General features: G+C 46.0%; 2 protein-coding genes across 6 annotated transcripts in view; both read left to right on the top strand.

Moving 5' to 3' along the window:
• Nucleotides 1-224: 224 nt before the first annotated feature.
• Nucleotides 225-25,119, top strand: part of LOC128932618 (uncharacterized) — a 38,198-nt gene continuing 13,303 nt past the window's right edge. The window contains exons 1-3 of one of the 5 annotated variants that reach the window (XM_078331054.1): nucleotides 225-327; nucleotides 3,459-3,531; nucleotides 10,946-11,004. In XM_078331054.1, coding sequence (XP_078187180.1) covers nucleotides 11,002-11,004 — 3 coding nt within the window. In that variant the 5' untranslated portion in view covers nucleotides 225-327; nucleotides 3,459-3,531; nucleotides 10,946-11,001. Of the gene's footprint in view, nucleotides 328-3,458; nucleotides 3,532-10,945; nucleotides 11,005-16,000; nucleotides 16,336-16,417; nucleotides 16,481-17,151; nucleotides 17,299-25,119 lie in introns of those variants that run through there. The other 4 variants (XM_078331055.1, XM_078331057.1, XM_078331058.1 and 1 more) reach the window with 4 other exon arrangements.
• PTP4A2 (protein tyrosine phosphatase 4A2) overlaps nucleotides 15,950-25,119 on the top strand; it is a 36,338-nt gene continuing 27,168 nt past the window's right edge. The window contains exon 1 of the mRNA XM_035308554.3: nucleotides 15,950-16,335. The gene's annotated coding sequence lies outside the window, so the exon portion shown is untranslated. The remainder of the gene's footprint in view (nucleotides 16,336-25,119) is intronic.

Raw genomic sequence — 25,119 nt, 5'->3', positions numbered from 1 at the left:
GAGTGCTTTTACCATTGCCAGGCAATGTTCTAAGGGCCTACAGGCTTTATCTCTGGGGTGGACAACTCGTTATTATCCTTGTTTGACATAAGGAAGTTGAGAGTTGGGTGAAATGACTTGCCTGGGGCATCCAGCCAGTCACTGGAAGAGCTGAGACTTGACTGCCAAAAGCCCATGTCCTTAACCTCTTAGGACCTCTCTAGGTGACCCAGCAAGGCCTGTGGGAGGGACTAAGGAGGAGCCTCCCAAAAGAAGATCCTAGGCAAATGGCTGGAAAGCAAGTCCTTAAAAAGAAGCTTCTCCCCTGCTAGGATTTCTGCTGAGAAGGTAGGGACAAGATCCCCTGAGCTTGTTCTGAGGCTCCTTATCACCTGAGATCCCCTTCTGTGACTCCCTTCCCCCACCCCAGCTTAAATAAAGGGCCTATTCACAGCCCTCCAGAGCTGTGTCTGGAACTGGGCCCTGGTAGTAGCCAGCGGTTTGTCCTGTGTCATGCCTCCCTCCTCCCTGCCTGCCTTCCTTCCCTGCCCCTCTCTCTGGATTCGACACCTGGTATCTCTTTCCCGTGTCCCTGAGCCTAGGGCACGTGAGGCCCAGGCAGGCACAGTATCACTTTCTTCCTGAACTGTCCCTGAAGCAGGGACAATTTTGTGTGCCGTCTGCCCCCCACGCTGTTGTCAGTGCACACTTCCAAGGGTTCCTGTGGAATCCAGGCTCCCGTAAACACCCAAAGAGGAGGAAGTGAGCCAAGCACTAAGCCTGTGATTGCATCAGACTGACGCACTCTCTGCCTTTTCCCCTACCTCGGTCTCCAGGGGAGCCACGTGTGCAGTCCACTGGGTCAGGCCCAAGCCCTCTCCCCTTCATCCAGCTGAGGGTAAAAGGGAGATGCTGTGAAAGGAACACAGACCTCCAGCTACACCTCCTTGGCCTGGAAGGGAAGTAGCCAACATTTGAAAGCTGAAGAGAAGGCAAAGGTGGGGTGGGCTGAGGAAAGGGTCCCAAAAGTCTGGAAAGTAGTTTCTGGAGTGTCAACCAGGCACCAGGCTCTCTACCTGTAACACTAATAACAATAGGTTGGGTACAGTGGCTCACATCTGTAATTCCAGCAATTAGGGAAGCAGAGGCGAGAGGATGGCTTAAGGCCAGGGGTTTGAGACCAGTCTGGAACGAAAAAAAGAAAGAAATTTAAAAAATAATAACAACAGGCCAGGCACATGGCTTACACCTATAATCCCAACACTTTGGGAGGCCGAGGTGGGAGGATCACAAGGTCAGGCGTTCGAGATCAGCCTGGCCAATATGATGAAACCCTGTCTCTACTAAAAATACAAAAAGTTAGACACATGTGGTGGTATGTACCTGTAATCCCAATTACTCAGGAGGCTGAGGCAGGAGAATTGCTTGAACTTGGGAGATGGAGGTTGCAGTGAGCCAAGGTCGCACCACTGCACTCTAGCTTGGGTGACAGAGTGAGACTCCACCTCAAAACAAACAAACAAACAAAAACAATAATATCTGACTATGAGGCTCTGGATCAGGAATCACATTTCTGTATTTAAAAGCAGCTACCACAGGGGCCAGGTGTGGTGGCTCATGCCTGTAATCCCAGCACTTTGGGAGGCCGAGGTGGGTGGATCACCTGAGATCAGGAGTTTGAGACCAGCCTGGCTGTCATGGTGAAACCAGCCTGCCAACATGGTGAAACCCCATCTCTACCAAAAATACAAAAAATTAGCCAGTGGGGTGGCAGGTGCCTGTAGTCCCAGCTACTCGGGAGGCTGAGGGTGGAGATTTGCTTGAACCTGGGAAGTGGAGGTTGCAGTGAGCCGAGATTGTGCCACTGCACTCCAGCCTGGGTGACAGAGGGAGACTCGGTCTCAAAACAAAACAAACAACAACAAAAAAGCAGCTACCATTTTATTGTATGCTGGTGCTATGTGGTTTACATACATATATACTCTTTTCTAAGTCTAGAAACACCCTTATGAGTTATGATTATGATTATCCTTTTACAAAGTAAGGAAACTGAGACTCAGAGAGGTGAAAGTTCAGAATTCTCCCAGTCACTCAGCTGGGCATTGGAGAGTTAGGGTGTGGTGGATTTAGGTCTGTCTGCTCTTTGCTTCACCATTATGTATTAATTGATGTCATTTTCTCAATAAGAGCAATGCAGTTACTATTAGCTTTGATTTACAGATGGGGAAACTGAGGCTTGGGAAAGTGAACAGACTTGCCTGAGGTCAGAGTACAAGTCTCAACACATCTCACCCTTAAGTTTGATGCCCTTATGCTTAGCTTCTATGGGCTAGCCAGAGTGTTTGTAAGAGTCCTTCTCAATGCAGTTGGCTTCACATTTTCCCCGGTCCCCAAGAGGTGACAGAAGCAGCACCTGCCCCAGTGAAGTAACTTCTCATCCTGGCTTCTGATCATCTCCTGAGCCAACTTTCCCCCTGTACTGCTGGCTCTCTGGGGGCAACTCCAGCTCTTCACAGCTATTTCTGGTATTTGCTTGTGCCTGACCCAGAACAGGGGTTGTTTTTGTGTTTGCTTCTTTATTTTTGAGACAGAGTCTCGCCCAGAAGGTGTGCAGGCTGAAAAGCTAAGAGGCTCAGAAGTCCCAGACTTTTGGATGTCATCAATAGTTACAAGTTTTAAAAATGAGGAGGGAGACCCAGATATAGTTGCTAGCTTTTAGTTTGGCTAATAAGAACATTAAAACTTTCACCTGGCTGGGCGCAGTGGCTCACGCCTGTAATCCTAACACTTTGGGAGGCTGAGGCGGTGGATCACGAGGTACGGAGTTTGAGACCAGCCTGGCCAAGATGATGAAACCCCGTCTCTACTGAAAATGCAAAAATTAGCCGGGCGTGGTGGCGGGCACCGCAATCCCAACTACTTGAGAGGCCGAGGCAGACTGGGAGGCAGAGGGACTCCATCTCAAAAAACCCCACAAAATCTTACCCAGGCTGGAGTGCAGTGGCACAATCATAGTGATCATAGCTCACCGCAACCTCCACCTTTCAGGTTCAAGCGAGTCTCATGCCTCAGCCTTCCAAGTAGCTGGAATTACAGGCATGCACCACCACACCCAGCTAATTTTTGTATTTTCAGTAGAGACAGGGTTTCACCATGTTGGCCAGGCTGGTCTCAAACTCCTGGCCTCAAAGGATCCATCTGCCTTGGCCTCCCAAAGTGGGGAGATTACAGACACAAGCCACCAGCCTCCAGGAGTTGTTTGAATGAAAAAAACAAAAAACAAAAAACGGGGGGTATTCCTTGAGGAGCTGAGATTTGAACCTAGGTCTGCTGGGCTCCACCTGAGCCATTTCCACTTCTTCCGCCTGCTGTTGGTCTCCCTCCCCTAGAGATGCCTAGGTGTGCAGGCTGAAAAGCTGGGCAAGGCAGCAGGCAAGTGATTTAGAATCCTTCCCCTCCCCTTCCCTTTCCTTTTCCAGAAGCCAAGGAGAAACATGAAAACTCAAATGTGCCCTGAACCAGTCTCAACCTTGAAGTTAAGGAATGCAAAAGGTGAGGAGTCACCATGGTAACCATAGTGCCAGGTGTGTTGGTGAATACTTGGTTTCTGCAGCATCAGCAGGCAAGGCCTGACCAGTGCCTGTCTGAGGGTTTGTGCTATTTGGCTACAGGGGAGCTGCATTTCATTCATTTCTCTTAATGGGACATTATGGGAGACTTTTGCTTTTCATTGCCTCCATTTTCTTATAAGTGGAAGGGGAGGGAAAAAAAAAAAAACATTTTCCTTCCCTTCCCACTCATTCAGAGAAATGCCCAAAAAATACCAGCATTCCCATCAGAGGCTCTGCTGCCGCTGGTCATGAAGCCCCATCATCACTTAAATTGCTCTATTTTAAAGGTTTGTGAAAACTGCACCAAATTGATTTTTCCCATATCACTTCTATCTGTTATTTCTGTGGTCTCTCTTCTTCATTGCTACATTTCCCTAGAGCGGGGAAGCAAATCTATATGGAAACTTGAGGTACTCTTATGTGGTTTGGGAACCAAAAAATAAAAGTGTTTTAGAGGCTATTAGATTGTTGTCTTTCTGTTACTTACTCATAGACTTATGTATTTATTTTTACCCTAGGTCTGTTGAAAAGGATTTGGCTCACAGATTCTGAACTTAATTTAGCTTCGGGCCTTAATCACCATTGAGCAGAGAATTTTATAATCACAGGGATGGAAAGAGTCTTAGATGTCATCTGGCTCAGAAGTCCCCAGACTTTTGGATGTCATCAACAGTTAAAAGTTTTAAAAATGAGGAGGGAGACTCAGATATGGTTGCTAGCTTTTAGTTTGGCTAAGTAAGAACATTAAAAAAAACAACTATCATGTGCTACCACCACTGCTTCACAAAAGAAAGCACATTTTAATATGAAAAAAGGTAGGAAGGAATGGCATATCTTCTTAGAATTAAAGACTGTTCCTTAAACAATACATTTAATAAATAATTCACTCCTTTATACATTTTTTTCCCTTTTCCACATGCTAGCACCAGTCTGAGAGTCGATGTTTGAGAACCATTGATCTTGTTTACTATCCCTGCCACTATTTCTTGGAGCTGGTATCTTGGTCTCTGCTTGGATACCTTTTATAGCTGGGGCACTCACTACCTTCCCTCTTTGGATAATTCAAGCTGTTACTTCTTTTTTTTTTTGAGACGAAGTTTCGCTCTTGTTGCCCAGGCTGGAGTGCAATGGCATGATCTTGGCTCACCACAATCTCTGCCTCCTGGGTTCAGGCAATTCTCCTGCCTCAGCCTCCTGAGTAGCTGGGATTACAGGCATGCGCCACCGCGCCCAGCTAATTTTTTGTATTTTTAGTAGAGACGGGGTTTCACCATGTTGACCAGGATGGTCTCGATCTCTTGACCTGGTGATCCACCTGCCTCGGCCTCCCAAAGTGCTGGGATTACAGGCTTGAGCCACCGCGCCTGGCCAAGCTGTTACTTCTTTCTCGTAGTCCTTTCCTTTCCTTTCTTTTCCTTCTTCAGGACGATTAGATGTCCTTTTATGTATCCCCTTATTTCCCCTGCAGTTACTACTTTCTTTTAATTAATTAATTAGTTAATTAATTTATTTCAGAGATGGAGTCTCGCCCTGTCACCCAGGCTGGAGTGCAGTGGTACAATCATAGCTCATTGCAGTCTCCATCTCCTGGACTCAAGCAATCCTCCCACCTCCGCTTCCTAAGTAGCTGAGACCAAGGTGTGAGCCACAGCGCTTCGTTAGTTAGCATTTTTGTAGTACTCATCTCATGATGTTGTAATGGCTGGTTGAGACATCCATCAGTTTCTAAACTGTCATCTTCTTGAGGGCAGGGTCTATGTCTCTTCACTGTTGGATCCGCAGACCTATTATATTGCAGAAGCTCATCAGTTGTTGAGTAAAGGAATGAGCTATTCACTGGATTAATGATATCATGAAACAATGGTAACAATGGCCATGAAATTGATATTTGTTTCATGTGTGCTATATACTAAGCATTTTATGCAAATTTGATCAGGAACAGGCTTTTATGTCAGGACATTTGGAATAAGATGAAAATTATAGTTGATGAAGCATATTGTTTTAAAAGGAAGTTTCTCTGGTAATTTATCCTACAGAATTCCCCTAAAAGTGCTCCAAGATGTATCAAGATATATGTGCAAAAATGTGTGCCACAGTACTGCTTCTAATAGCAAAAAGTTGAAAACAGCCTAGATATTTACCAATAGGGAATCTGTGAAATAAATTATAGTTCAGTTGGCTGGGCACGGTGCTCACACCTGTAATCCCAGCACTTTGGGAGGCTGAGGTAGGCAGATCACGAGGTCAGGAGTTTGAGACCAGCCTGGCCAACATGGTGAAACCCTGTCTCTACTAAAAACACAAAAATTAGCCGGACAGGGTGGCACGCACCTGTATTCCCACCTACTCGGGAGGCTGAGGCAGGAGAATTGCTTGAACTCAGGAGGCAGAGGTTGCAGTGAACCGAGATTGAGCCATTGCACTCCAGCTCTGGGCGAAGCAAGACTCCCTCTTGGAAAAAAAAATTATAGTTCAGTCATACTGTGTAAGTAGTCTTTGAAAAGAACAAGGTAGATCTAAATGTACTGACATGGAAAACTGTCCAAGACATATTGTTAAAGGAAATAATTATATTTCTGTTAAAGACACACATACATATAAACACACAGAAAAATATGAATGTGCAGAAAAAAATCAGGAAGGGCAATATAATCCAAATTGTTCTTTTTTTTTTTTTTTTTTTAAGAGACAAGTTCTCGCTATGTTGCCCAGGCTGGAGTGCAGTGGCTATTCACAGGCGCGATCCCACTACTGATCAGCACAGGAGTTTTGACCTGCTCCGTTTCCGACCTGGGCCGGTTCACCCCTCCTTAGGCAACCTGGTGGTCCCCCGCTCCCGGAGGTCACCATATTGATGTCGAACTTAGTGTGGACACCCGATCAGCATAGCGCACTACAGCCCAGAACTCCTGGGCTCAAGCGATCCTCCCACCTCAGCCTCCCGAGTAGCTGGGAGTATAGGCACATGCCACCGTGCCCGGCCCAAATTGTTAATAGTGGTTCTTTTTCTGGGTAGCATTGCAGGAGACTTTTGATTTATTAAGCATCCATCTCTGCAATTTAAAAAATGTGTATGAAGCGTGTCTTAATTTTTAGCAGCCGTATTAAAGTATAATTAGGTATCATAAAATGCATATATTATTTTTACAGTGGTGGGGACAGATTTTATTTATTTATTTATTTATTCATTCATTCATTTAAGACAGAGTCTTGCTCTGTTGCCTAGGGTGGAATGCAGTGACATGACCTTGGCTCACTGCAACCTCCAGGTTCAAGCAATTCTCTTGGCTCAGCCTTCCAAGAGGCTGGGATTACAGGCATGTGCCACCATGTCTGGCTGATTTTTGTATTTTTAGTAGAGATAGGGCTTTGCCATGTTAGCCAGGCTGGTCTCCAACTCCTGACCTCAAGAAATCCTCCCACCCCGGTCACCCAAGGTGCTGGGATTACAGACATGAGCCACCATGCCCAGCTAATTTTTGTATTTTTAGTAGAGAAAGGGTTTCACCATCTTGGCCAGGCTGTTCTTGAACTCCTGACCTCATAATCCACCTGCCTCAGCCTCCCAAAGTGCTAGAATTACAGGCGTGTTAAAAAAAAAAAAAAAAAGGCTAACGCCCTTTTCAGTTTTAGCCCACCTGTACCCAGGTGAATAAAAAAAAAAAAAAAAAATTACAGGCATGAGCCACCATACCTGGCCAGAAGGAAAAGTTTCTATGCAAGCACAGTGGCTCATACCTGTAATCCCAGCACTTTGAGAGGCTGAGGAGGACTGCTTGAGCCCAGGAGTTTGAGAAGGAAAGGTTTCTGACATTGAGGCTAATCTCATCTTTTGTCCTTTTGCCTGCTCTTCTGTTTCCTTCCCCATAATGGTTTTCCCCCAGCCCCTTCTCAGACCCTCAATATCTCTGAGTGGTCTAAAAACTCTTTTTCTTTATATGTGCCTATAAAAGGAGGAGTTCCACTAGATGACTGCTAAGGACTTTTCAGATATTAATTGGGGTGAGTTGATAGTCCTAGTCTCTCTCCTACTACAACTTGTTCTTAGGAAGGATTGGGAATCCACTGGGCTTTAAAAAAAAAAAAAAGGAAGGATCTGGTAATTTTTTTTTATACTATTAGTAGAGATGAGGTTTCACCATATTGGCCAGACTGGTTGGTCTCAAACTCATGACCTCTGGTGATCCGCCTGTCTCAGCCTCCCAAAGTGCTGGGATTATATGCATAACCCACCACGCCCAGCCATGATCTGGTAATGTCATTCTTATTACACAAAAATAGTTGATGAGGCCCAGTTTATTTTTCTCTCATGATGTTTGCATTTTAACAAAAGATGAACTATCATTTTTGGCTTCAAACCAAGAAGGAAACCTCCAACTGTGCAGTTTCTACACATATAGGGGGAAGGGATATGTGTGAGTGGGCAGGACAACCTTTTCAGCATCCTTAGGTAAAATGGCACCCACTATGGGTGGAAAAGTCAAAATTCTGGTCATAGCACTTGGCAGAATTAAGAAAACTGTGCCAAGCACTGTGGCATGTGCCTGTAGTCCCAGCTATTAAGGAGGCTGAGGTGGGAGGATCACTTCAAGACCCTGTCTGTAAAAAAAATTAAAAAAAAAAAAAAAAGAAAGAAAGCCGTGCACCATTGGGGAAGGAGTCCTCTCACTTTCACATGTGACCTTGATTGCCCCGTTTAAGCTAGTACTTTGAAGTTTCAGTGTGTAGAAACATTATCACTGGTCAGATAGCATATATTAAACATTTATACAGGCACAGATAATCTAAGTCACTCTGTAAGAGGTTGACATAATGAGAAGAGTTCACACTGTTAGACCAACATCCAGAATGTGGTAGACTGTGACCACATTCTTATTAGAAGAGGCAGACACACAGTGGTTGAGGAAGTGGGGCCCTGGAAAAATATTTGCTGGGTTCAAATCCTCCTGGCTCTATCATATACTACCAGTTGGGTGTTGGGTGACCTTGGTCAAATGGTTTCACCGTTATTTATCTGTTTCTCCATGAAATGGGGATAATAGAGTAATAATGGGAATAGTAATGTAAAACGGAGATAACAAGAATTCCCACCCTTTAGGATTATGAAAGTTACATTAGTTAATACGTATCAAGTGCTTAGAATAGTGCCTGGCACATAGTAAATGCTCAATAAATGTCAGCTGTGAACATCATTACCTCTCAATCCCTTTGTTGTGTAGGAAGACTTGTTGCTTCACTTCCAACAGCTCTAATTTGTTATTAATAAATCCTTTTTATTTTCCAACTGCCAAATAGGGAAACTGAGTCATAAGGTATCAGGAAATGCTGTGAATGGAACCCAGAAGGGCAGTGCCAGAGGCTCAAGTGCAGTAGGCCCTCCATATTCCTGAACCAACCAGAGATCAAAAATATTCAGGAAAAAAAAGCATCTTCACTAAACATGTACATTTTTCTTGTCATTATTCCCTAAACAATACAAGGTAACAACTACATAGCATTTACACTGTATTATGTATAAGTAATCTAGAGATGATTTAAAGTATAGGAGAGGATATGTTTAGGTTATATGCAAATATAACCATTTTATATATAATTTTTATTTTTTAGACAGAGTCTAGCTCTGTCGCTTAGGCTGGAGTGCAGTGGCGTGATCTCGGCTCACTGCAACCTCTGCCTCCTGGGTTCAAGGGAAGATTCTAGTGCCTCAGCCTCCCAAGTAGCTGGGATTACAAGTGCCCGCCACCATGCCTGGCTAATTTTGGTATTTTTTTTTAGTAGACACTGGGGTTTCATCATGTTGGCCAGGCTAGTCTCCAACTCCTGACCTCAAGTGATCCTCCCGCCTCAGACCCCAAAGTGCTGGAATTACAGGCCTGAGCCACCGCACCCGGCCCATTTTATAACACGAACTTGGGCATCCGCAGATTTTGGGATCCGCAGGGGTCTTGGAACCAACCAATCCTCCAAGGAGAGGGAACGACCTAGGGTCCCCTGGCTGATGCTCAGTGCGGCCCAGAGCAGCTCCCCGACCTGGGCAGGCCTCAGTTGCCCCATGTGAAAGATGAACTAAGGAGGCTGAGCCACGTTTCTCAACTTTTCCCTCTCCCTGGTTGCCAGTTCCCGAAGTCGTTTTCTTCAATGACCGAAATCCAGTCCCAACTGACGACGGTGGAGCTGGGGATCCTGACTGTGGATCGGCCCAGGGAAGGATCCCGCGGAGGCCGCCGCATTCCCATCCACTCAGGCATCGGGACTGCTAGCCCTCCGCCCGCGGACCCACGCCCGGAGCAAGCCTTGACTTCTCCCGGAATTCACGGCCTCCACTCCCTCCCCTTCCCTAAAAGCGGACGCAGTGGAAGCTCTAGTGCCCCGGGAGGCCGAAGAGAGCGAACAGCAGAGGCTCAGGGTACTAGTCTAGGGCTTCCTGCACGAGCGGATAGGCCAGGGGCGGGGGATTCCTGCAAACAGCTGGAGCCGGCGCCCTGCGCCCTGCCCCCTCCGCCCCGCCCCAGTAAGAGAGGGCTGTAAAATTCCGGAAGAGAGATTAGAGACAGGGGATGGGTGGGGCGGTGAATAGTACATTCCTTCCTCCCCTTGCCTCCTCCTACCCGATTATCACTGTGGGAGGGTTGAGCCGTCTCTTGACCTTCTCAAGGCCGGTGCGCTGGCAGCGTCCAGACAGGGGGCTTGAAACCTCCCATGCTCTTCTGAGCTTTGTGGAGCCTGGATTGCTTATTTCACGGCTCGTGACCCCATCTGGTTTCGGGCTTGGAAATTTTGGTTGTTCCTTGCAACTGGATCTTTTCCGTAAGAGTGCTTCACAGGCCTGTCTGTGCATTAGTTAGTAGTTCCCATGTATTGAGAGAACTTTGCAATGGAGGCATGCTTAGTGTTAGATGGAAGGAATCCGAAGGCTTAGAGAGGCAGTGAAACCTAAAGGTCACACAACGGCAGAGCCAGGAATCAACTCAGCGATTAGTTCCACACATCTCCCACCACATCCTGCGGCTTCCTTTGCTTCAGGTCCTTGAAAGGCAAGACTTACTTGTTAGGGGTAGGGAAGTAACATTTATGGACCACCTCTCACTGTGCCAGCTACTTTAAATATATTGTCTTTAATCACTTAATTTGTCACAACACCTCAACACAGATGTGATCACCATGCCTATATTACAGATGAGGAAAACTTGAGAGGTGAGGAGTTTAAGGGGCAGAGCTGGGATTCCTGTACAGTCATATAGCATAAGGCCTGTGCTCTTTCTAAAACTGCAGTTAAGGTCTGCATAGTGCTTGACAGCTTACAAAGCAAAGTACTTTCAAGCTCTTTATTTGAGAGTTATCATTTTATTTCATAGATGAAAAGAAAGGTTCATTGGTGAAGTTATAATCTCCATCCAACATCGCAGAACTAATGGTAAGTTGCAGAATCTGTAATTTCGAAATAAACTGCATAGCTGATGGTATCAAAGCTCATTCCATTTATTCATTGCACAGTGTCAAGTACCAACCTAATAATAGTACTAGCTAACATTTATTGATACTTAACATGTGTTCCATACGTGAGTTAAGCACACTAACTCCTTTAGTCCTCAAAAATCCGTTTTTTGATGTTTACCCTTCCATTTTGCAGATGGGAAAATAGAGACTCAGGTAGATGAAATAACTCCCAAGTCTACACGACAACTAAATGGCAATGCAAAGATGCCAGATGAAGTAGTGTAGAATCCCAGGATGGGAACTAGTCACCTGTTCCCAACCTCTGTCTAAACCACTTTTCTGAGAGCTTCAGTTTCTTTGCCACACAACCATTACTTGTTTTTCTTAACCCCTGTGTGTGGTGGGGCCACATAGCTCCTGCTCTCAAGGAGCTAATGCTCTGTAAAATCAGCCAAGAGTACTGCCAGCTTGCCCCACAGGAGCACTGGGAAGATTAATCAGCAAATGGCATTTGGAATGCTTCAGCCAAAGCACTGTATAAACTCAGGGCACTTAGGTGTGAAACTCACTGCCAGGGGTAGTTCCTGCTGTAATAAGGCACTTGCAGCCCAGTTCCTGATCTGTTTGAGGTGTGGTGTGAGTAAAACCAGTCACAGCCTTCTGCGGGAGGCCATTTGGATGTTAGGGGTTAGAGCATCTCTCCACTGTCCTGGGGGCAAGGGAAAGTGCAGTGGTGTCATGGTCTAGGACCTTTCCCTCTGAGAGGCAGATTTCTTTTCAACATTTCACAAGGGTTTCCAGCTTACTCTGAGGACACCAGTTATTGACTGAAGTCAGAAACAAATATGATTATTTGGGCTTCAGAGGCAGACAAACCTGGGTTGAATCCTGTTTCTGTCATTTCGTCTCTCTGAGCCTCCATTCCCTTTTTTAATGGGGGTAATAATGCCTTCCTAATAGGGTCATTTTGAAGCATTAAACTTGATAATATATTTCATTTTATGATTTATTTATTTACTTTTTTGAGACGGAGTTTTGCTGTTGTTACCCAGACTGGAGTGCAGTGGCACAATCTCAGCTCACCGCAACCTCTGCCTTCTGGGTTCAAGCAATTCTCCTGCCTCAGCCTCCCAAGTAGCTGGGACTACAGGCGCACACCACCATGCCCAGCTAATTTTTGTATTTTTAGTAGAGACGGGGTTTCACCTTGTTGACAAGGATGGTCTCGATCTCTTGACCTCTTGATCCACCCGCCTCGCCCTCCCAAAGTGCTGGGATTATAGGCGTGAGCCACCGCGCCCAGCCACTTATTTATTTTTGAGATGGAGTTTTGCTCTTGTTGCCCAGGCTAGAGTGCAATGGTAGTTCCTGCTGTAATAAGGCACTTGCAGCCCAGTTCCTGATCTGTTTGAGGTGTGGTGGGAGTAAAACCAGTCACAGCCTTCTGCGGGAGGCCATTTGGATGTTAGGGGTTAGAGCATCTCTCCACTGTCCTGGGGGCAAGGGAAAGTGGCAGTGGTGTCATGGTCTAGGACCTTGACATGGTCTAGGGGCGATCTTGGTTCACTGCAACCTCTACCTCCTGGGTTCAAGTGATTCTCCTGCCTCAGCCTCTTGAGTACTTGGGATTATAGACACCTGCCACACTGGGCTAATTTTTGTATTTTTAGTAGAGATGGGGGTTTCACTATATTTGCCAGGGTGGTCTCAAACTCGTGACCTCTGGTGATCCAACCTCTTTGGCCTCCCAAAGTGCTGGGATTACAGGCTTGATACTATACTGGGCCTTGATAACATATTTTAAAACATTTCAATCAGGACTTGGAAAAGAGTAAATGCTTAATAAAAGGGAATTATGGCTGGGTGTGGTGGTTCATGCTTATAACCCTAACACTTTGAGAGGCAAAGATGGGAAGATTGCTTGAGGCCAGGAGTTCAGGACCAGCCTAGGCAACATGGCAAAACCTCCATCTCTACAAAAATAAAAAAGCTTGCTGGGCACAGTGGCTCACACCTGTAATCTCAGCACTTTAGGAGGCTGAGGCGGGCAGATCACAAGGTCAGGAGTTCAAGACCAGCCTGACCAACATGGTGAAACCCTATCTCTATTAAAAATACAAAAATTAGCTGGGTATGGTGGCGCACGATTATAATCTCAGCTACTTAGGAGGCTGAGGCAGGAGAATCACTTGAACCTGGAAGGTGGAGGTTGCAGCCTGGGCAACAGAAGAAGACTCTTTTAAAAAAAAAAAAAAGTAAATAAAATAAATAAAAATAAATGAATAAATAAACAATTAGCTGGGCATGGTGGCATGGGCCTGTGGTCCTACCTACTTGGGAGGCTGAAGCAGGATTGCTTGAGCCCAGGAGGTTGAGGCTGCAGTAAGCTGTGTTTACCCTACTGCATTCTCTCCTGGCTGACAAAGTGAGACCATGTCTCAAAAAAAAAAAACAAAAAAACTGTTATTGGAGACTTTATTTATTTATTTATTTATTGAGACAGAGTCTTGCTCTGTCTCCCAGGCTGGAGTGCAGTGGTTGGATCTTGGCTCACTGCAACCTCCGCCGCCCGGGTTCAAGTGATTCTTCTGCCTCAGTCTCCCAAGTAGCTGGGACTACAGGTGTGTGCCACCATGCCCTGCTGACTTTTTAAAAAAATTTTTTTAGTGGAGACGGGATGTTTCACCATGTTAGCTAGGATGGTCTTGATCTCCTGACCTTGTGATCTACCTGCCTTGGCCTCCCAAAGTGCTAAGATTACAGGCCTGGGGCCATTATTTTTATCTTTATGTTGTTAATGTTGTTATTAAATTATTTTATTTAAGGGCTAGAAGGAGAGCTAGGTGGAGGGAAGTGTCATTGACTTGCTCAATCTATTAGATTAAAACAAACAAACAAACAATCTGCTAGATTGCCCAGAATAGATCCATCTAAGCAGAGGAGACTCTGAAAATAGGCAATTACAATATCATGTTAAGTGCTATGATAGAGGATTGCATAAGGTGTTTTGCAATTTTATCAGAAGAATCAATAATCCATAGACACAGCAAAAGTTTTGCACAGGAGGTAGCTTTTTGTTTCAAATCTGTCTATATTTCCAGGAAGTAGAAAATGCTGCTTGCTGGAGGCAGGCGGAAGGCAAGTGATAGCTCAGACTGTGCTCCTCACCCAAGGGCCTTGCTACTGATCTGCATCCCTTCTTGCTCCTGAAGGCCTCTCACCTCCCACACAGCTCTGCTAGCCAGCCTTGCCCTAGAATACCCTCTCCTGGGCCACCTGATGGTGGTGAACATCCTGGATTCTGTGCTGTGGCTTGATGCAGCTGAGTCATAAGACCTTTCTTTTTTCTGTTAAGCTCTAATGGAAGCCCTCTGGTCAGAAGCAATGCCCCAAGTCTACCTTGTGGGGAAAGTCTAATGATGACAGACCACTGCTTCTCCCTGCAGGGCTGGATGAACCTGGATGTGGTGGTGAGTTGGGGGAGAAGCACCAAGGGACAGCTTCATTTCTTCCTAGATAGGTGCCAGTTCTGGGTAGGCAAGACTTCCCAGGGGTGGACAGAAGGAGCAGACTCTCCCCAACCCACAATTCTCAGGAGGAGATGGGGAGCATCCCCCTTCCTATCAAGCCAGCCTCCAATGTCGCGCTTTGCCTGCCATCTGGCCGTGGCCCAAACCAGCTTCCTAGCTCACTGGTGACCACATTTTCCAAACCAAAACTCAGGACACATGATCTGGCAAAGAATTTCTGGCTAGCTTCCAAATGCAAGAGGCAAAAACCTTTCCATTTGAGAATCTCTACTATAATCTTAGTGTTAAAGGTGACCTTAGGTTGGAAACCTTGAAATTCAAGGTCTCCTCTTTCTGAAGCATTTTTTCTTTTCTTTCTTTCTTTTTTCCCTTTGAGATGGAATCTTGCTCTGTCGCCCATGCTGGAGTGCAGTGGCCTGATTTTGCTTGGCTCACTGCAACCTCTGCCTCCCGGGTTCAAGTGATTCTCCTGCCTCAGCCTCCCGAGTAGCTGGAATTACAGACTTGTGCCGCCACTCCCGGCTAATTTTTGTATTTTTAGTAGAGACATGGTTTCACCATGTTGGTCATACTGGTCTTAAACTCTGACCTTGTGATCTGTCCGCCTCGGCCTCCCAAAGTGCTGGGATTACAGGTGTGAGCTACCACTCCCGGCCTTTCTCCAGCGTTTTAATACGTTATTGTTGATCCCGAAAGAGCTCATGAGGTAGCTGATTATTTCCATTCAATAGTTGATAATACTTGGAGAGAGGGAATCACTTTTCCACGATCCTATATCCTGAAAGTCTGAATTCTGGCTTGTCAGGGACCGTTCTTAGGTTGCGTGTGTGTCTTGTGGGCAGAGTGGGGGGGGGGGTGGCATAGAAATGTCTTTCGCGAAGATGCACACGCCATTTATCTGGGGCCTCCAGGAAGAGCAGCCAAGAACTGAGCTGCCCAGGTTCCTACTTCTGAGTTGGAAATCCCCAAGCACAGCACTCGGTGGCCGCCCCGTCCCATCAGGATCTGGCCCCAGGCCTGAAGGCCTGGGAGCGGGAAAGAGCCCTTCGACCTTGCGGGTCACACCTCGGCTACTGGCCCTCGACCCAGCCCAGGTGCGGATGGGCGGGGAGCAGCGTGGGCGAGCAACTCCCCAGGCCACGTTCTGCCCTCCCTCCTGGGTCACATGGACGCGCCTTCCGTAGCCTGCAGTGCTGAGCGGAACGAACCACAAGGAGGAGGAGCGGGGGAGGCGCCCAGGGCAGTGGGTCAGCGCCCCGCGGGGCAGGTGGGCGGGTCCAACCGCCCGCGAGCCGGCGGGCCAGCCAGTCAGCAAGAGCGGAGGGCGGGCCGGCGGCCCCGCGCGCCGCGCCCCGCAGCGCCCCCTGAGGGGCGGCGGCGGGAGCTGGTTCCGGCTGCGCGCGCAGCGCTGGTGGCGGCGGCGCGATCGGCCAGGCTGTAACCGTCGTCCGTCCGGGAGCGGCTGGAGCGGCAGCGGCGGCCAGGCACTGCGCGAGGCGACGCCACAGGGCAGCGGTGGCAGTGGGGGCAGCGGCGGCAGCAGGAGACGCAGCGGCGGCCGCAGCAGCAGCAGCAAGACGGACTCGTGGAGACGCGCCGCCGCCGCCGCCGCCGCCGCCGGGCCGGGCCGGGTGTCGCGCGCCGAGGCTGGGGGGGAGTCGTCGCCGCCGCCGCCACCGCTACCGCCGCCGCCGCCGCCGCCGAGGTGACTGAGGAGAGAGGCGCCTCCTCGCTCCCGCCGCAGCCGGACTTCAATGCCCAGTCCCCAGCTCGCCAGCGTGAGTGCGCCCCTCCCGGGCGGCCCCTGCGCCGGCGCCGGGGGCCTCGGGGAAGGGGAGGGCGGGAGGCGCCGCAGCCATTAGTGCAGGCCCGAGACACGTCCCCGGAAGGAGGGCCGAGCCGGGCCGGGGCGGGGGAGCGAGGGTGAGTGAGAGAAGGGCGGGCTCGTGTGTGTGGAAGAGGTAGAGAGCTGTGCGAGCGTGGAGGAGAGTGTGAGTTGGTGAAGGGAGGGCGTGTGTGGGAGACAGGGCTGAGTGTCCGTACTAGGCTGTGGGGGAGAGTAGTGGGAGCGCGGGGCGGGGGAGAGGGTCGGGGGGCATTGTCGATGTTGGGAGAGTGTGGGTGAGGGCAGGGGAGGGTATGGGTGTGCGGGGAGCGTGTGGGTTTGAGGGGTGGGAGTAGAATGAGTGTGAGTAAGTGGGGGAGGCGAGAGTTGAGAGAGTGGTAGAGAGCTGGAGTGTGGGGGGAGAACGTGGTGTGTGTCGGGGAGAAGGTGCGTGGCAGAGGCAGGAGTGTGGCAGGGTGTGCCCGCGTGTGTCCAGTGTGTGAGCAGGCATTCTGGAGGCTCTTCCCCTTGGTCTTTGTGTGTGGCGATAGTGAACCCTGGTATGTTGGGTTAGGGAGTTCTTTCCAGGAGGATCTTGTCCCTGGGTCCTTAGGTTCAAGTATGAGGAAACGGGGTGTAAGTCTCTTCCAGCGGCACTATGATCTTCTGGCTCTGGGATTTTCACTTTTCCCCCAGAAAGGATGTGATGTGGTTTTTTGTTGTTCTATAAATTTTTTTCTCCCAAGTTTCATGACTTCAAAGTAAATTTCCAAGTTTGTCAAGAATGCTATCCCATTCTTGTCTAGGGGACCAGAGAGCTGATGAAAAGAAGTTTGTCTGTTGCCCAGGATCCTACACTCTTGCCTGTGAAGTGTTAAGAAGCATAAACTTTTGTAAAGAACTGCTAGTTTTTCAGGTGAACAGTATTTTATTGTTAGGTAAATTGAACTGTAGGCTAGTTGATTATTTTCTGGAATTTGTCAAGAAATTTGCAATGACTAGCAGTTCTAGCATCACTGTAGGCATTAAGCCAATGCTTGTCTGTCTGGAGTCACCAAACTACAACCACTGCTGAGTTGGAATATGGTACTTGCTGTCATGCTCTGTAATGGAGAGTAGTTTCAGAGGGAAGTGAGTGGTTATGCCTTGCTGAGTGTGCAAGGAAATTAAGGATGCAGAATGACACATTATCAGGTCTTCAGAATCACTTGCCAGCACACTATTGTATTGGTGAAGATGGTGAGAAATTGTTTGCTGGTATTCTGATCTTGACATTTTTAAGTTTCACAGTGGATGGACTAATTACTGTCATGAACTTTTCCCATTCTTGTGTTGTAAAAGTTGAGATTCTTGATGAAGAGTAGGACCTTGATAGGGATTTTACACTTGGATATAATCTTTTTTTTTTCTTCTTCTTTTTGAGACAGAGTCTCACTCTGTCACCAGGCTGGAGTGCAGTGGCACAATCTCGGCTCATTGCATCCTCTGCCTCCCGGTTTCAAGTGATTCTTTTGCCTCAGCCTCCCGAGTAGCTGGGACTACAGGTGGGCACCACCATGCCCAGCTATTTTGTATTTTTAGTAGAGACAGAGTTTCACCATGTTGGCCAGGATGGTCTCCATCTCTTGACCTCTTTATCCGCCTGCCTCTGCCTTCTAAAGTGCTGGAATTATAGGTGTGAGCTACTGAGCCTGGCTCACTTTGGTATAATCTTTTTTTTTTTTTGAGATGGAGTTTCGCTTTTGTTACCCAGGCTGGAGTGCAATGGCGCAATCTCGGCTCACCGCAACCTCCGCTTCCTGGGTTCAGGCAATTCTTCTGCCTCAGCCTCCTGAGTAGCTGGGATTATAGGCACGCGCCACCATGCCCAGCTAATTTTTTGTATCTTTAGTAGAGATGGGGTTTCACCATGTTGACCAGGATGGTCTCGATCTCTTGACCTCGTGATCCACCCGCCTCGGCCTCCCAAAGTGCTGGTATTACAGGCTTGAGCCACCGCGCCCGGCCTTTTTTTTTTTTTTTTTAAAGACAGGGTTTCACCATGTTGGTCAGGCTGGTCTTGAACTCCTGACCTTAGGTGATCCGCCCGCCTTGGCCTCCAAAGTGCTTGGATTACAGGCATGAGCCATCACACCTATCCTGGTATAATCTTAAAAATTATGTTAATTTAAAAATAATGTCTCTTAGCTGGGTGCGGTGGCTCATGCCATTAATCCCAGCACTTTAGGAGGCTAACATGGGTGGATCACTTCAAGACCAGTCTGACCAACCTCTCAAGTAGCTGAGAATACAAGTGTGTACCACCACACCTGGCTAATCTTTGTATTTTTAGTAGAGAAGAGTTTCCATGTTGGCCAGGCTGGTGTCGAACTCCTGACCTCCAGTGATCCACCTGCCTTGGCCTCTCAAAGTGTTGGGTTTACAGGCATGAGGGTGGTCCTTTTGACAGTGAGCATAATAGAATTACAGGCAAAATTATTGATGTGTATTTAAAAGTCAGAAGTTATATTTTTTGGCTGGGTGAGGTGGCTCCTGCCTGTAATCCTAGCACTTTGGGAGGCTGAGGCAGGAGGATCGCTTTGAGCCCAGGAGTTTGAGACCAGCCTGGGCAACATGGTGAAACAATGTTTCTACAAAAAATATATAATTTGCCAGGTGTGGTTCTGTGTGCCTGTAGTTCAGGCTATCCTGGAGGAGGCTGAGGTGAGAGAATTGTGTGAGCCCAGGAAGTGAAAGCTGCAGTGAGCCAGTGAGACCCTGTCTCAAAAAAATAAGAAATAGTAAATAGTAACTATTTATCGAGGGAGGGGATTAATTAGTATTAATTGCCCAGTGTGCTGCAGGTGCTTTTTATACTCATTTAGTTCTCACAACTAGGAGAAAAGTGGTAGATGTCTTCATTTGTATCCATTTGGCTTACTTGAATCAATTCTGTTTGCCAGGCACTAGGGATACAGTCATGAGCTCCCATGGATTTACTGTGGTGAGATGAAGAGATACAGAAACTCAAAAGGTTAAGTAACTTGTCCCAGGTCACACAAATAATAAGAATTAGTGCTGGATTAAAAAATCCAGGTCTTCGACTCTAAAGCCCTTGATTTTTCCAATACATCATATCACTATCTCAGTAGCTCGTCTTATATTGAGGTTTCTCATCCACACGATGACCTACCAGCTTGTACTTAGGAGAGCTGTTAAAACTAATGGAGAAGACTGAATGGCTGGAGGCAAGGGGATCATTTAGGAGATGCTGACTGGAGGCTCTTTGGGGCCCAAGCTAGGCTTTTATGTGGGAGGAGAGTCTGCCTTGCAAGTCTCTTGGGGCCCATGGGTGTGTGCTTTGAGACAGTTTTTATGAGGCACCTGGGATATGTCTGGGTGAGGGAAGTCTGATTAAAGAAATGCAGCAGCCTTTTATGTTTTTTATTTTTTGGAAAAAGAGAATATATTTACTGGGGCCAAGAGTGAACTAGAACTTGTTACTATATGAAAGTTTCTCTGTTGAGCTGTGTGGGACACTTAAATCAGAAGGCATGAGAAAATAACATGTGAAAGCACTTTTTTAATTATAAATTGAACTACAGATTCAAAGTATTATTACCACTAAGATCTTTCTACTAGGGCAACAGATGTCATAGCTGGAAATGGCTGGCATTTTAGAATACCTTTATAAATGAAAAATAGTTTCGAACTGCTGAACAGGGTATTTTCTGACTCAGAACAGCAAGTCAGGCCACTCCCTCTGTGAGTCAGTCAAGTAATATTTAATTTGAACAAACCAAATTGATAGGCAGAAACCATTTACAACATCATTGAACTTTGTAGCTCTAGGAAGAGTAAATGTTTGAATACTTTCATATATAGCTTTAAAAAAGTGTGAGAGACGGGGCATGGTGGCTTATGCCTATAATCCTGGCACTGGAGGCTGAGATGGGCAGATCACAAGGTCAGGAGATAGAGACCATCCTGGCTAACATGGTGAAACCCTGTCTCTACTAAAAATACAAAAAAATAGCCGGGTGTGGTGGCATGTGCTTGTAATCCCAGCTACTCGGGAGGCTGAGGCAGGAGAATCGCTTGAACCTGGTAGGTTGCTGTGAACCCAGATGGAGCCATTGCACTCCACCCTGGGCAACAAAGCGAGACTCCATCTCAAAATAAAACAAAACAAAAAACAGTGTGAAAGCCCCATTTATAGTTTATTTGAAAAAAATTTCAAACAAGGTAAATTAGATTTAATTTTCTTAAGAATTAACTTTTTGTTCATTTTATCCTGTAAAGGTAGTATTTCCTTATGCAGTAATTAAGGAATACTTTACAATTTTCAGACACAAAGTTGAAATTTAGGGATTTATTTTACAGGGTTTGACTATACTTTTTCCTTTTTGTTGTAATGTGGGGTTGGTAACCAGTGAAGCCTCTAGAAGATGCATTTATAAGATGCAGAGGAGCAGGTTGCTACATTTTTTTTTGTTTGTTTGTTTTGAGACGGAGTTTCGCTCTTGTTACCAGGCTGGAGTGCAATGGCGAGATCTCGGCTCACCGCAACTTCCGCTTCCTGGGTTCAAGCAATTCTCTTGCCTCAGCCTCCCAAGTAGCTGGGACTATAGGCGTGCGCCACCATGCCCAGCTAATTTTTTTTTTTGGTATTTTTAGTAGAGACGGGGTTTCATCATGTTGACCCGTATGGTCTTGATCTCTTGACCTCGTGATCCACCCGTCTCGGCCTCCCAAAGTGCTGGGATTACAGGCGTGAGCCACTGCGCCCAGCCAGGTTGCTACATTTTTAGCTTTTGGTCTTAGAAGAATGAAACTTTCGTTGATTTGAGTGCTATTCTATCAGGTACATTATTTGTTGGATAGAAGATGGAATCTTTAATATTTTTAGTAAGAATCAGGATCCACAGTTTTAACATGGTGGACTTAGTTATATTTATTGAATAGGATGATGGTAGAGATATTAGGGTACTGGTAAAGTGCAGTATTACACTTTCAGGCTTTAGGTTTCTACATTTCTTTCTTATGCCAAAACATGTATCATCTCATTTAAAACTCAATAATCCTGTAAGTAGTATTCTTCTAGCTTTACAGATAAGGAAATTTATATGTATATATAAATTTTTTTTTTTAAGACAGAGTCTTACTCTGTCTCAGGTTGGAATGCAGTGGTGCGATCTCAGCTCACTGCAGCCTCCACCTCCTAGGTTCAAGCGATTATCCTGCCTCAGCCAAGATTACATCGTGTGCCACCATGCCCAGCTAATTTTTGTATTTTTAGTAGAGATAGGGTTTCAGCACGTTGCCCAAGCTGGTCTCGAACTCCTGAGCTCAGGCATGATCTGCTCACCTCAGCCTCCCAAAGTGCTGGGATTTCATTGCTAATCGCAAGTTTTAGAATCTCAGTTAAAGAGTATCAGTAAATAGACAGCAGTGAATAATTTTTTTTTCTTTTTGGGGGTTTAAAGTACTTAAACTTGTTGAACAGTGGATGCTACCAGTTACAATTACTTTGGGAGATGGTTATTTGAGTCTCTTAATCTGTGAAATATTAGAAAAGTCTTGGCCAGGCACAGTGGCTCATTTTGGGAGGCAGATGCAGGAGGATCACTTGAGGCCAGGAGTTTGAGACCAAACTGGACAAAATAGAGACACCATCTCTACAAAAAGTACAAAAAGTAGCCAGGCATGGTGGCATGATGTTCTAGCTACTTGGGAGGCTGGAAGGATCAGCTTCCTGAAATGAAGGATCACTTGAGCCTGGGAGGTCAAGGCTGAAGTGAGCTGAGATTATACCACTACACTCTAGCCTGGGAGACAGAGTGAGACCCTGTCTTAAAAAAAAAAAAAGTCCGGCCGGGCGCGGTGGCTCAGGCCTATAATCCCAGCACTTTGGGAGGCCAAGGCGGGTGGATCACGAGGTCAAGAGATCGAGACCATCCTGGTCAACGAGGTGAAACCCCGTCTCTACTAAAAATACAAAAATTAGCTGGGCATGGTGGCGTGTGCCTGTAATCCCAGCTACTCGGGAGGGTGAGGCAGGAGAATTGCTTGAACCCAGAAGGAGGAGGTTGCAGTGAGCCGAGATCGTGTCATTGCACTCCAGTCTGGGTAACAACAGCGAAACTCCTTCTCAAAAAAAAAAAAAAAAAAAAAAAAGTCTTCTTGCCAAGAAGTGTCAGGTAGCTTTCTCTCATTATCCTTTGTTTTATTGTCTAAACCTCATTCTGTGGGCTCTCTTTAACTCCCTGGTCACTGTCTTGGCACTTGAAGCCTTTTAGGTTGCTTGGTGTAGCGCTGAGGTGCATATTGTTTGAAAATCTTTTGGTCTTTGGAGTGGTAGAGGTTTATGCTTAACCAGAAACTGTCACTACCTTCATGAAAGAAGCTGCACAGCAGTGCTGGCTGTCTGCTTTCCATAGTTCCCCATTGTGGAGTTAACAGGACTCAGGTGAGAGAATGACTCCTTTCCTGCACTGTTTGTTCAGTCAGTGTAGATTTATAGGACACCAAAATCTTTCCCAGAAAAATGACTATGAGGAGTTGACAGATTGTACCAATATTTTTTATGTGACTTGAATATAGTTGGTTTTTGTTTGCCTACCTATATTGATTTTCTTGCTCATGGGTTATGTTAACACAGCATCCACTTAAGTTTAAGTGTCCTAGAAACTAAATTTCATCATTTGATTATAAATTTACATTACACAATGTTGGCTTTTTTTTTTTTTTTTTTTTTTATGGAGTCTCAATTTGTCACCCAGGCTAGAGTGCAGTGGTACAATCTTGGCTCACTGCAGCCTCTGCCTCTCAGATTCAAATGATTCTCCTGCCTCAGCCTCCTGAGTAGCTAGGATTATAGGTGCATGCCAACATGCCTGGCTACAGGGCTTTTTAAATTTTTGAGAATTTTAAGATTAGGCTTTTTTTGTGACCCGTTCTTTGCTAGTTGAGCCTGGTTTGAAAAAATATTTTGAACATTAGAACAGTCTTACCTTTAGAGAAGTGGTGTGTTTAATTCCTCTCATAGTATTTTTTATTTGAAATTTTATTCTTCTCAAAATGTTAATTCCTTTGGCATAAAATGTACACTGATATATTTGTTTTAGCAGATCAGATAAACTACTTTATGTTTTTACTTCTGCAGTGGTCAGATATGTTGGCTGTTAACTAATGTATTGTTTGACAGGAATTCAAATTCACAATTAGGTCTGTTTTCTTCCAGTTATCCTTTAGTTTTTGTTAAAATTTGACCATCTTTTTATCTTCCCCACTGTTTTACAGGAAACATTCACTTAGGTTGTATCACCACAGTATTTGTAAGTTGGATTTATATACAAATGTTGATATGTGTTCTTTTTAGTAGCAGAACAAATTGTTGTGTTTGTACTTTGCATTATTGGTGAAAAGCCTTCCATTAGGGAATGGAGTGACTGGTTAGTGCAGAAGGATATGAGTCACCGGTAGGATTTGTCAGCAAATAGAGAAGGATATGATGGAGAAACAATAGATTCTAGTGACAGTTTCATTCCACATGTGTGGTTACAAACAAGTTTCCTTTTGGTGATTAGTTTAAATTATGCAAATTGGGTCTTTCTGGGTGAAAAATAACTTTAAATGTAAGTCATAGACTATATTCTGATTTGTTTTCTCAGTCAGGTGGGATCTTCATTTGGTGGTCATCAACAGGTAGAATTTAGTTAAACTTGTTATCTGTTGACTGTTGATTTAGTAAGTTGAAGGAATATTTTTGTTTAGTTTTTTGGTAATTGTGGAGCTGCTTGCTCAGTAGATCAGAGGAGGCCCATAAATATGGCAGTATTTACTCTCTCAGTGAGCAAAGAGTTGCTCTCTTATTACTACTCCTGCATTTTTTTTTTTTTTTTTTGAGACAAAGTCTCTGTCGTCCAGGCTGGAATGCAGTGGCGCGATCTCAGCTCACTGCAACCTCCACCTCCTGGGTTCAAGCAATTCTCCTGCCTCAGCCTCCCGAGTAGTTGGTACTACAGGTGTGTGCCACCATGCCCAGCTAATGTTTAAATATTTAGTAGAGATGGGGTTTCACCTTATTGGCCAGGCTGGTCTTGAACTCCTGACCTTGTGATCTGCCACCCTCAGCCTTCCAAAGTGTTGGGATTACAGGAGTAAGCCACTGCACCTGGCCTCTGCTTTTAAATTCCTAAGAGCTTTTATTGCATTTGAATTGTTCTGAAATTCTCAGCCTGGTCAAGGGTTCCCTGAAGACTAAGCATCTTTCTCAGGTCACACTACCATGGTTCTTCACTGTTTCTGCCATTTTTCTGTCATGAAAGTTTTACCTTTCTTTAGAAGTCATAATCCTACTCCATTCTTCTCATGCTTACTTTGTATCTTTAAAATATGTGGTGTTAATATGTAAACTTAAATGTCAATCAAGTATTTTTCACCCATGTTGATTCTTGGAGCTTGATCCTGGATAGTGTTTGTATGATGTGCACACATCTCTGCAGAGAGTGGCTGTGCTGCATTTTGGTATCATTTAGAGGTGTTCCTCATTTCAGTAAACATTTGGAGGAAAAGGACGAGAAAGACTGAATTTTGCAGCCTAGCATGGTAGCTCATGCCTGCAATCCCAGCACTTTGGAAGGCCAAGGCGGGCAGGTTGCCTGAGGTCCGGAGTTGGAGACCAGCCTGACCAACATGGAGAAACCCTGTCTCTGCTAAAAATACAAAATTAGCTGGGCATGGTGGCATATGCCTG

This window comes from Callithrix jacchus, chromosome 7 (assembly GCF_049354715.1).
Source record: "Callithrix jacchus isolate 240 chromosome 7, calJac240_pri, whole genome shotgun sequence".
Lineage (NCBI taxonomy): Eukaryota > Metazoa > Chordata > Mammalia > Primates > Cebidae > Callithrix > Callithrix jacchus.
This window is presented reverse-complemented; position numbering and strand designations above follow the sequence as displayed.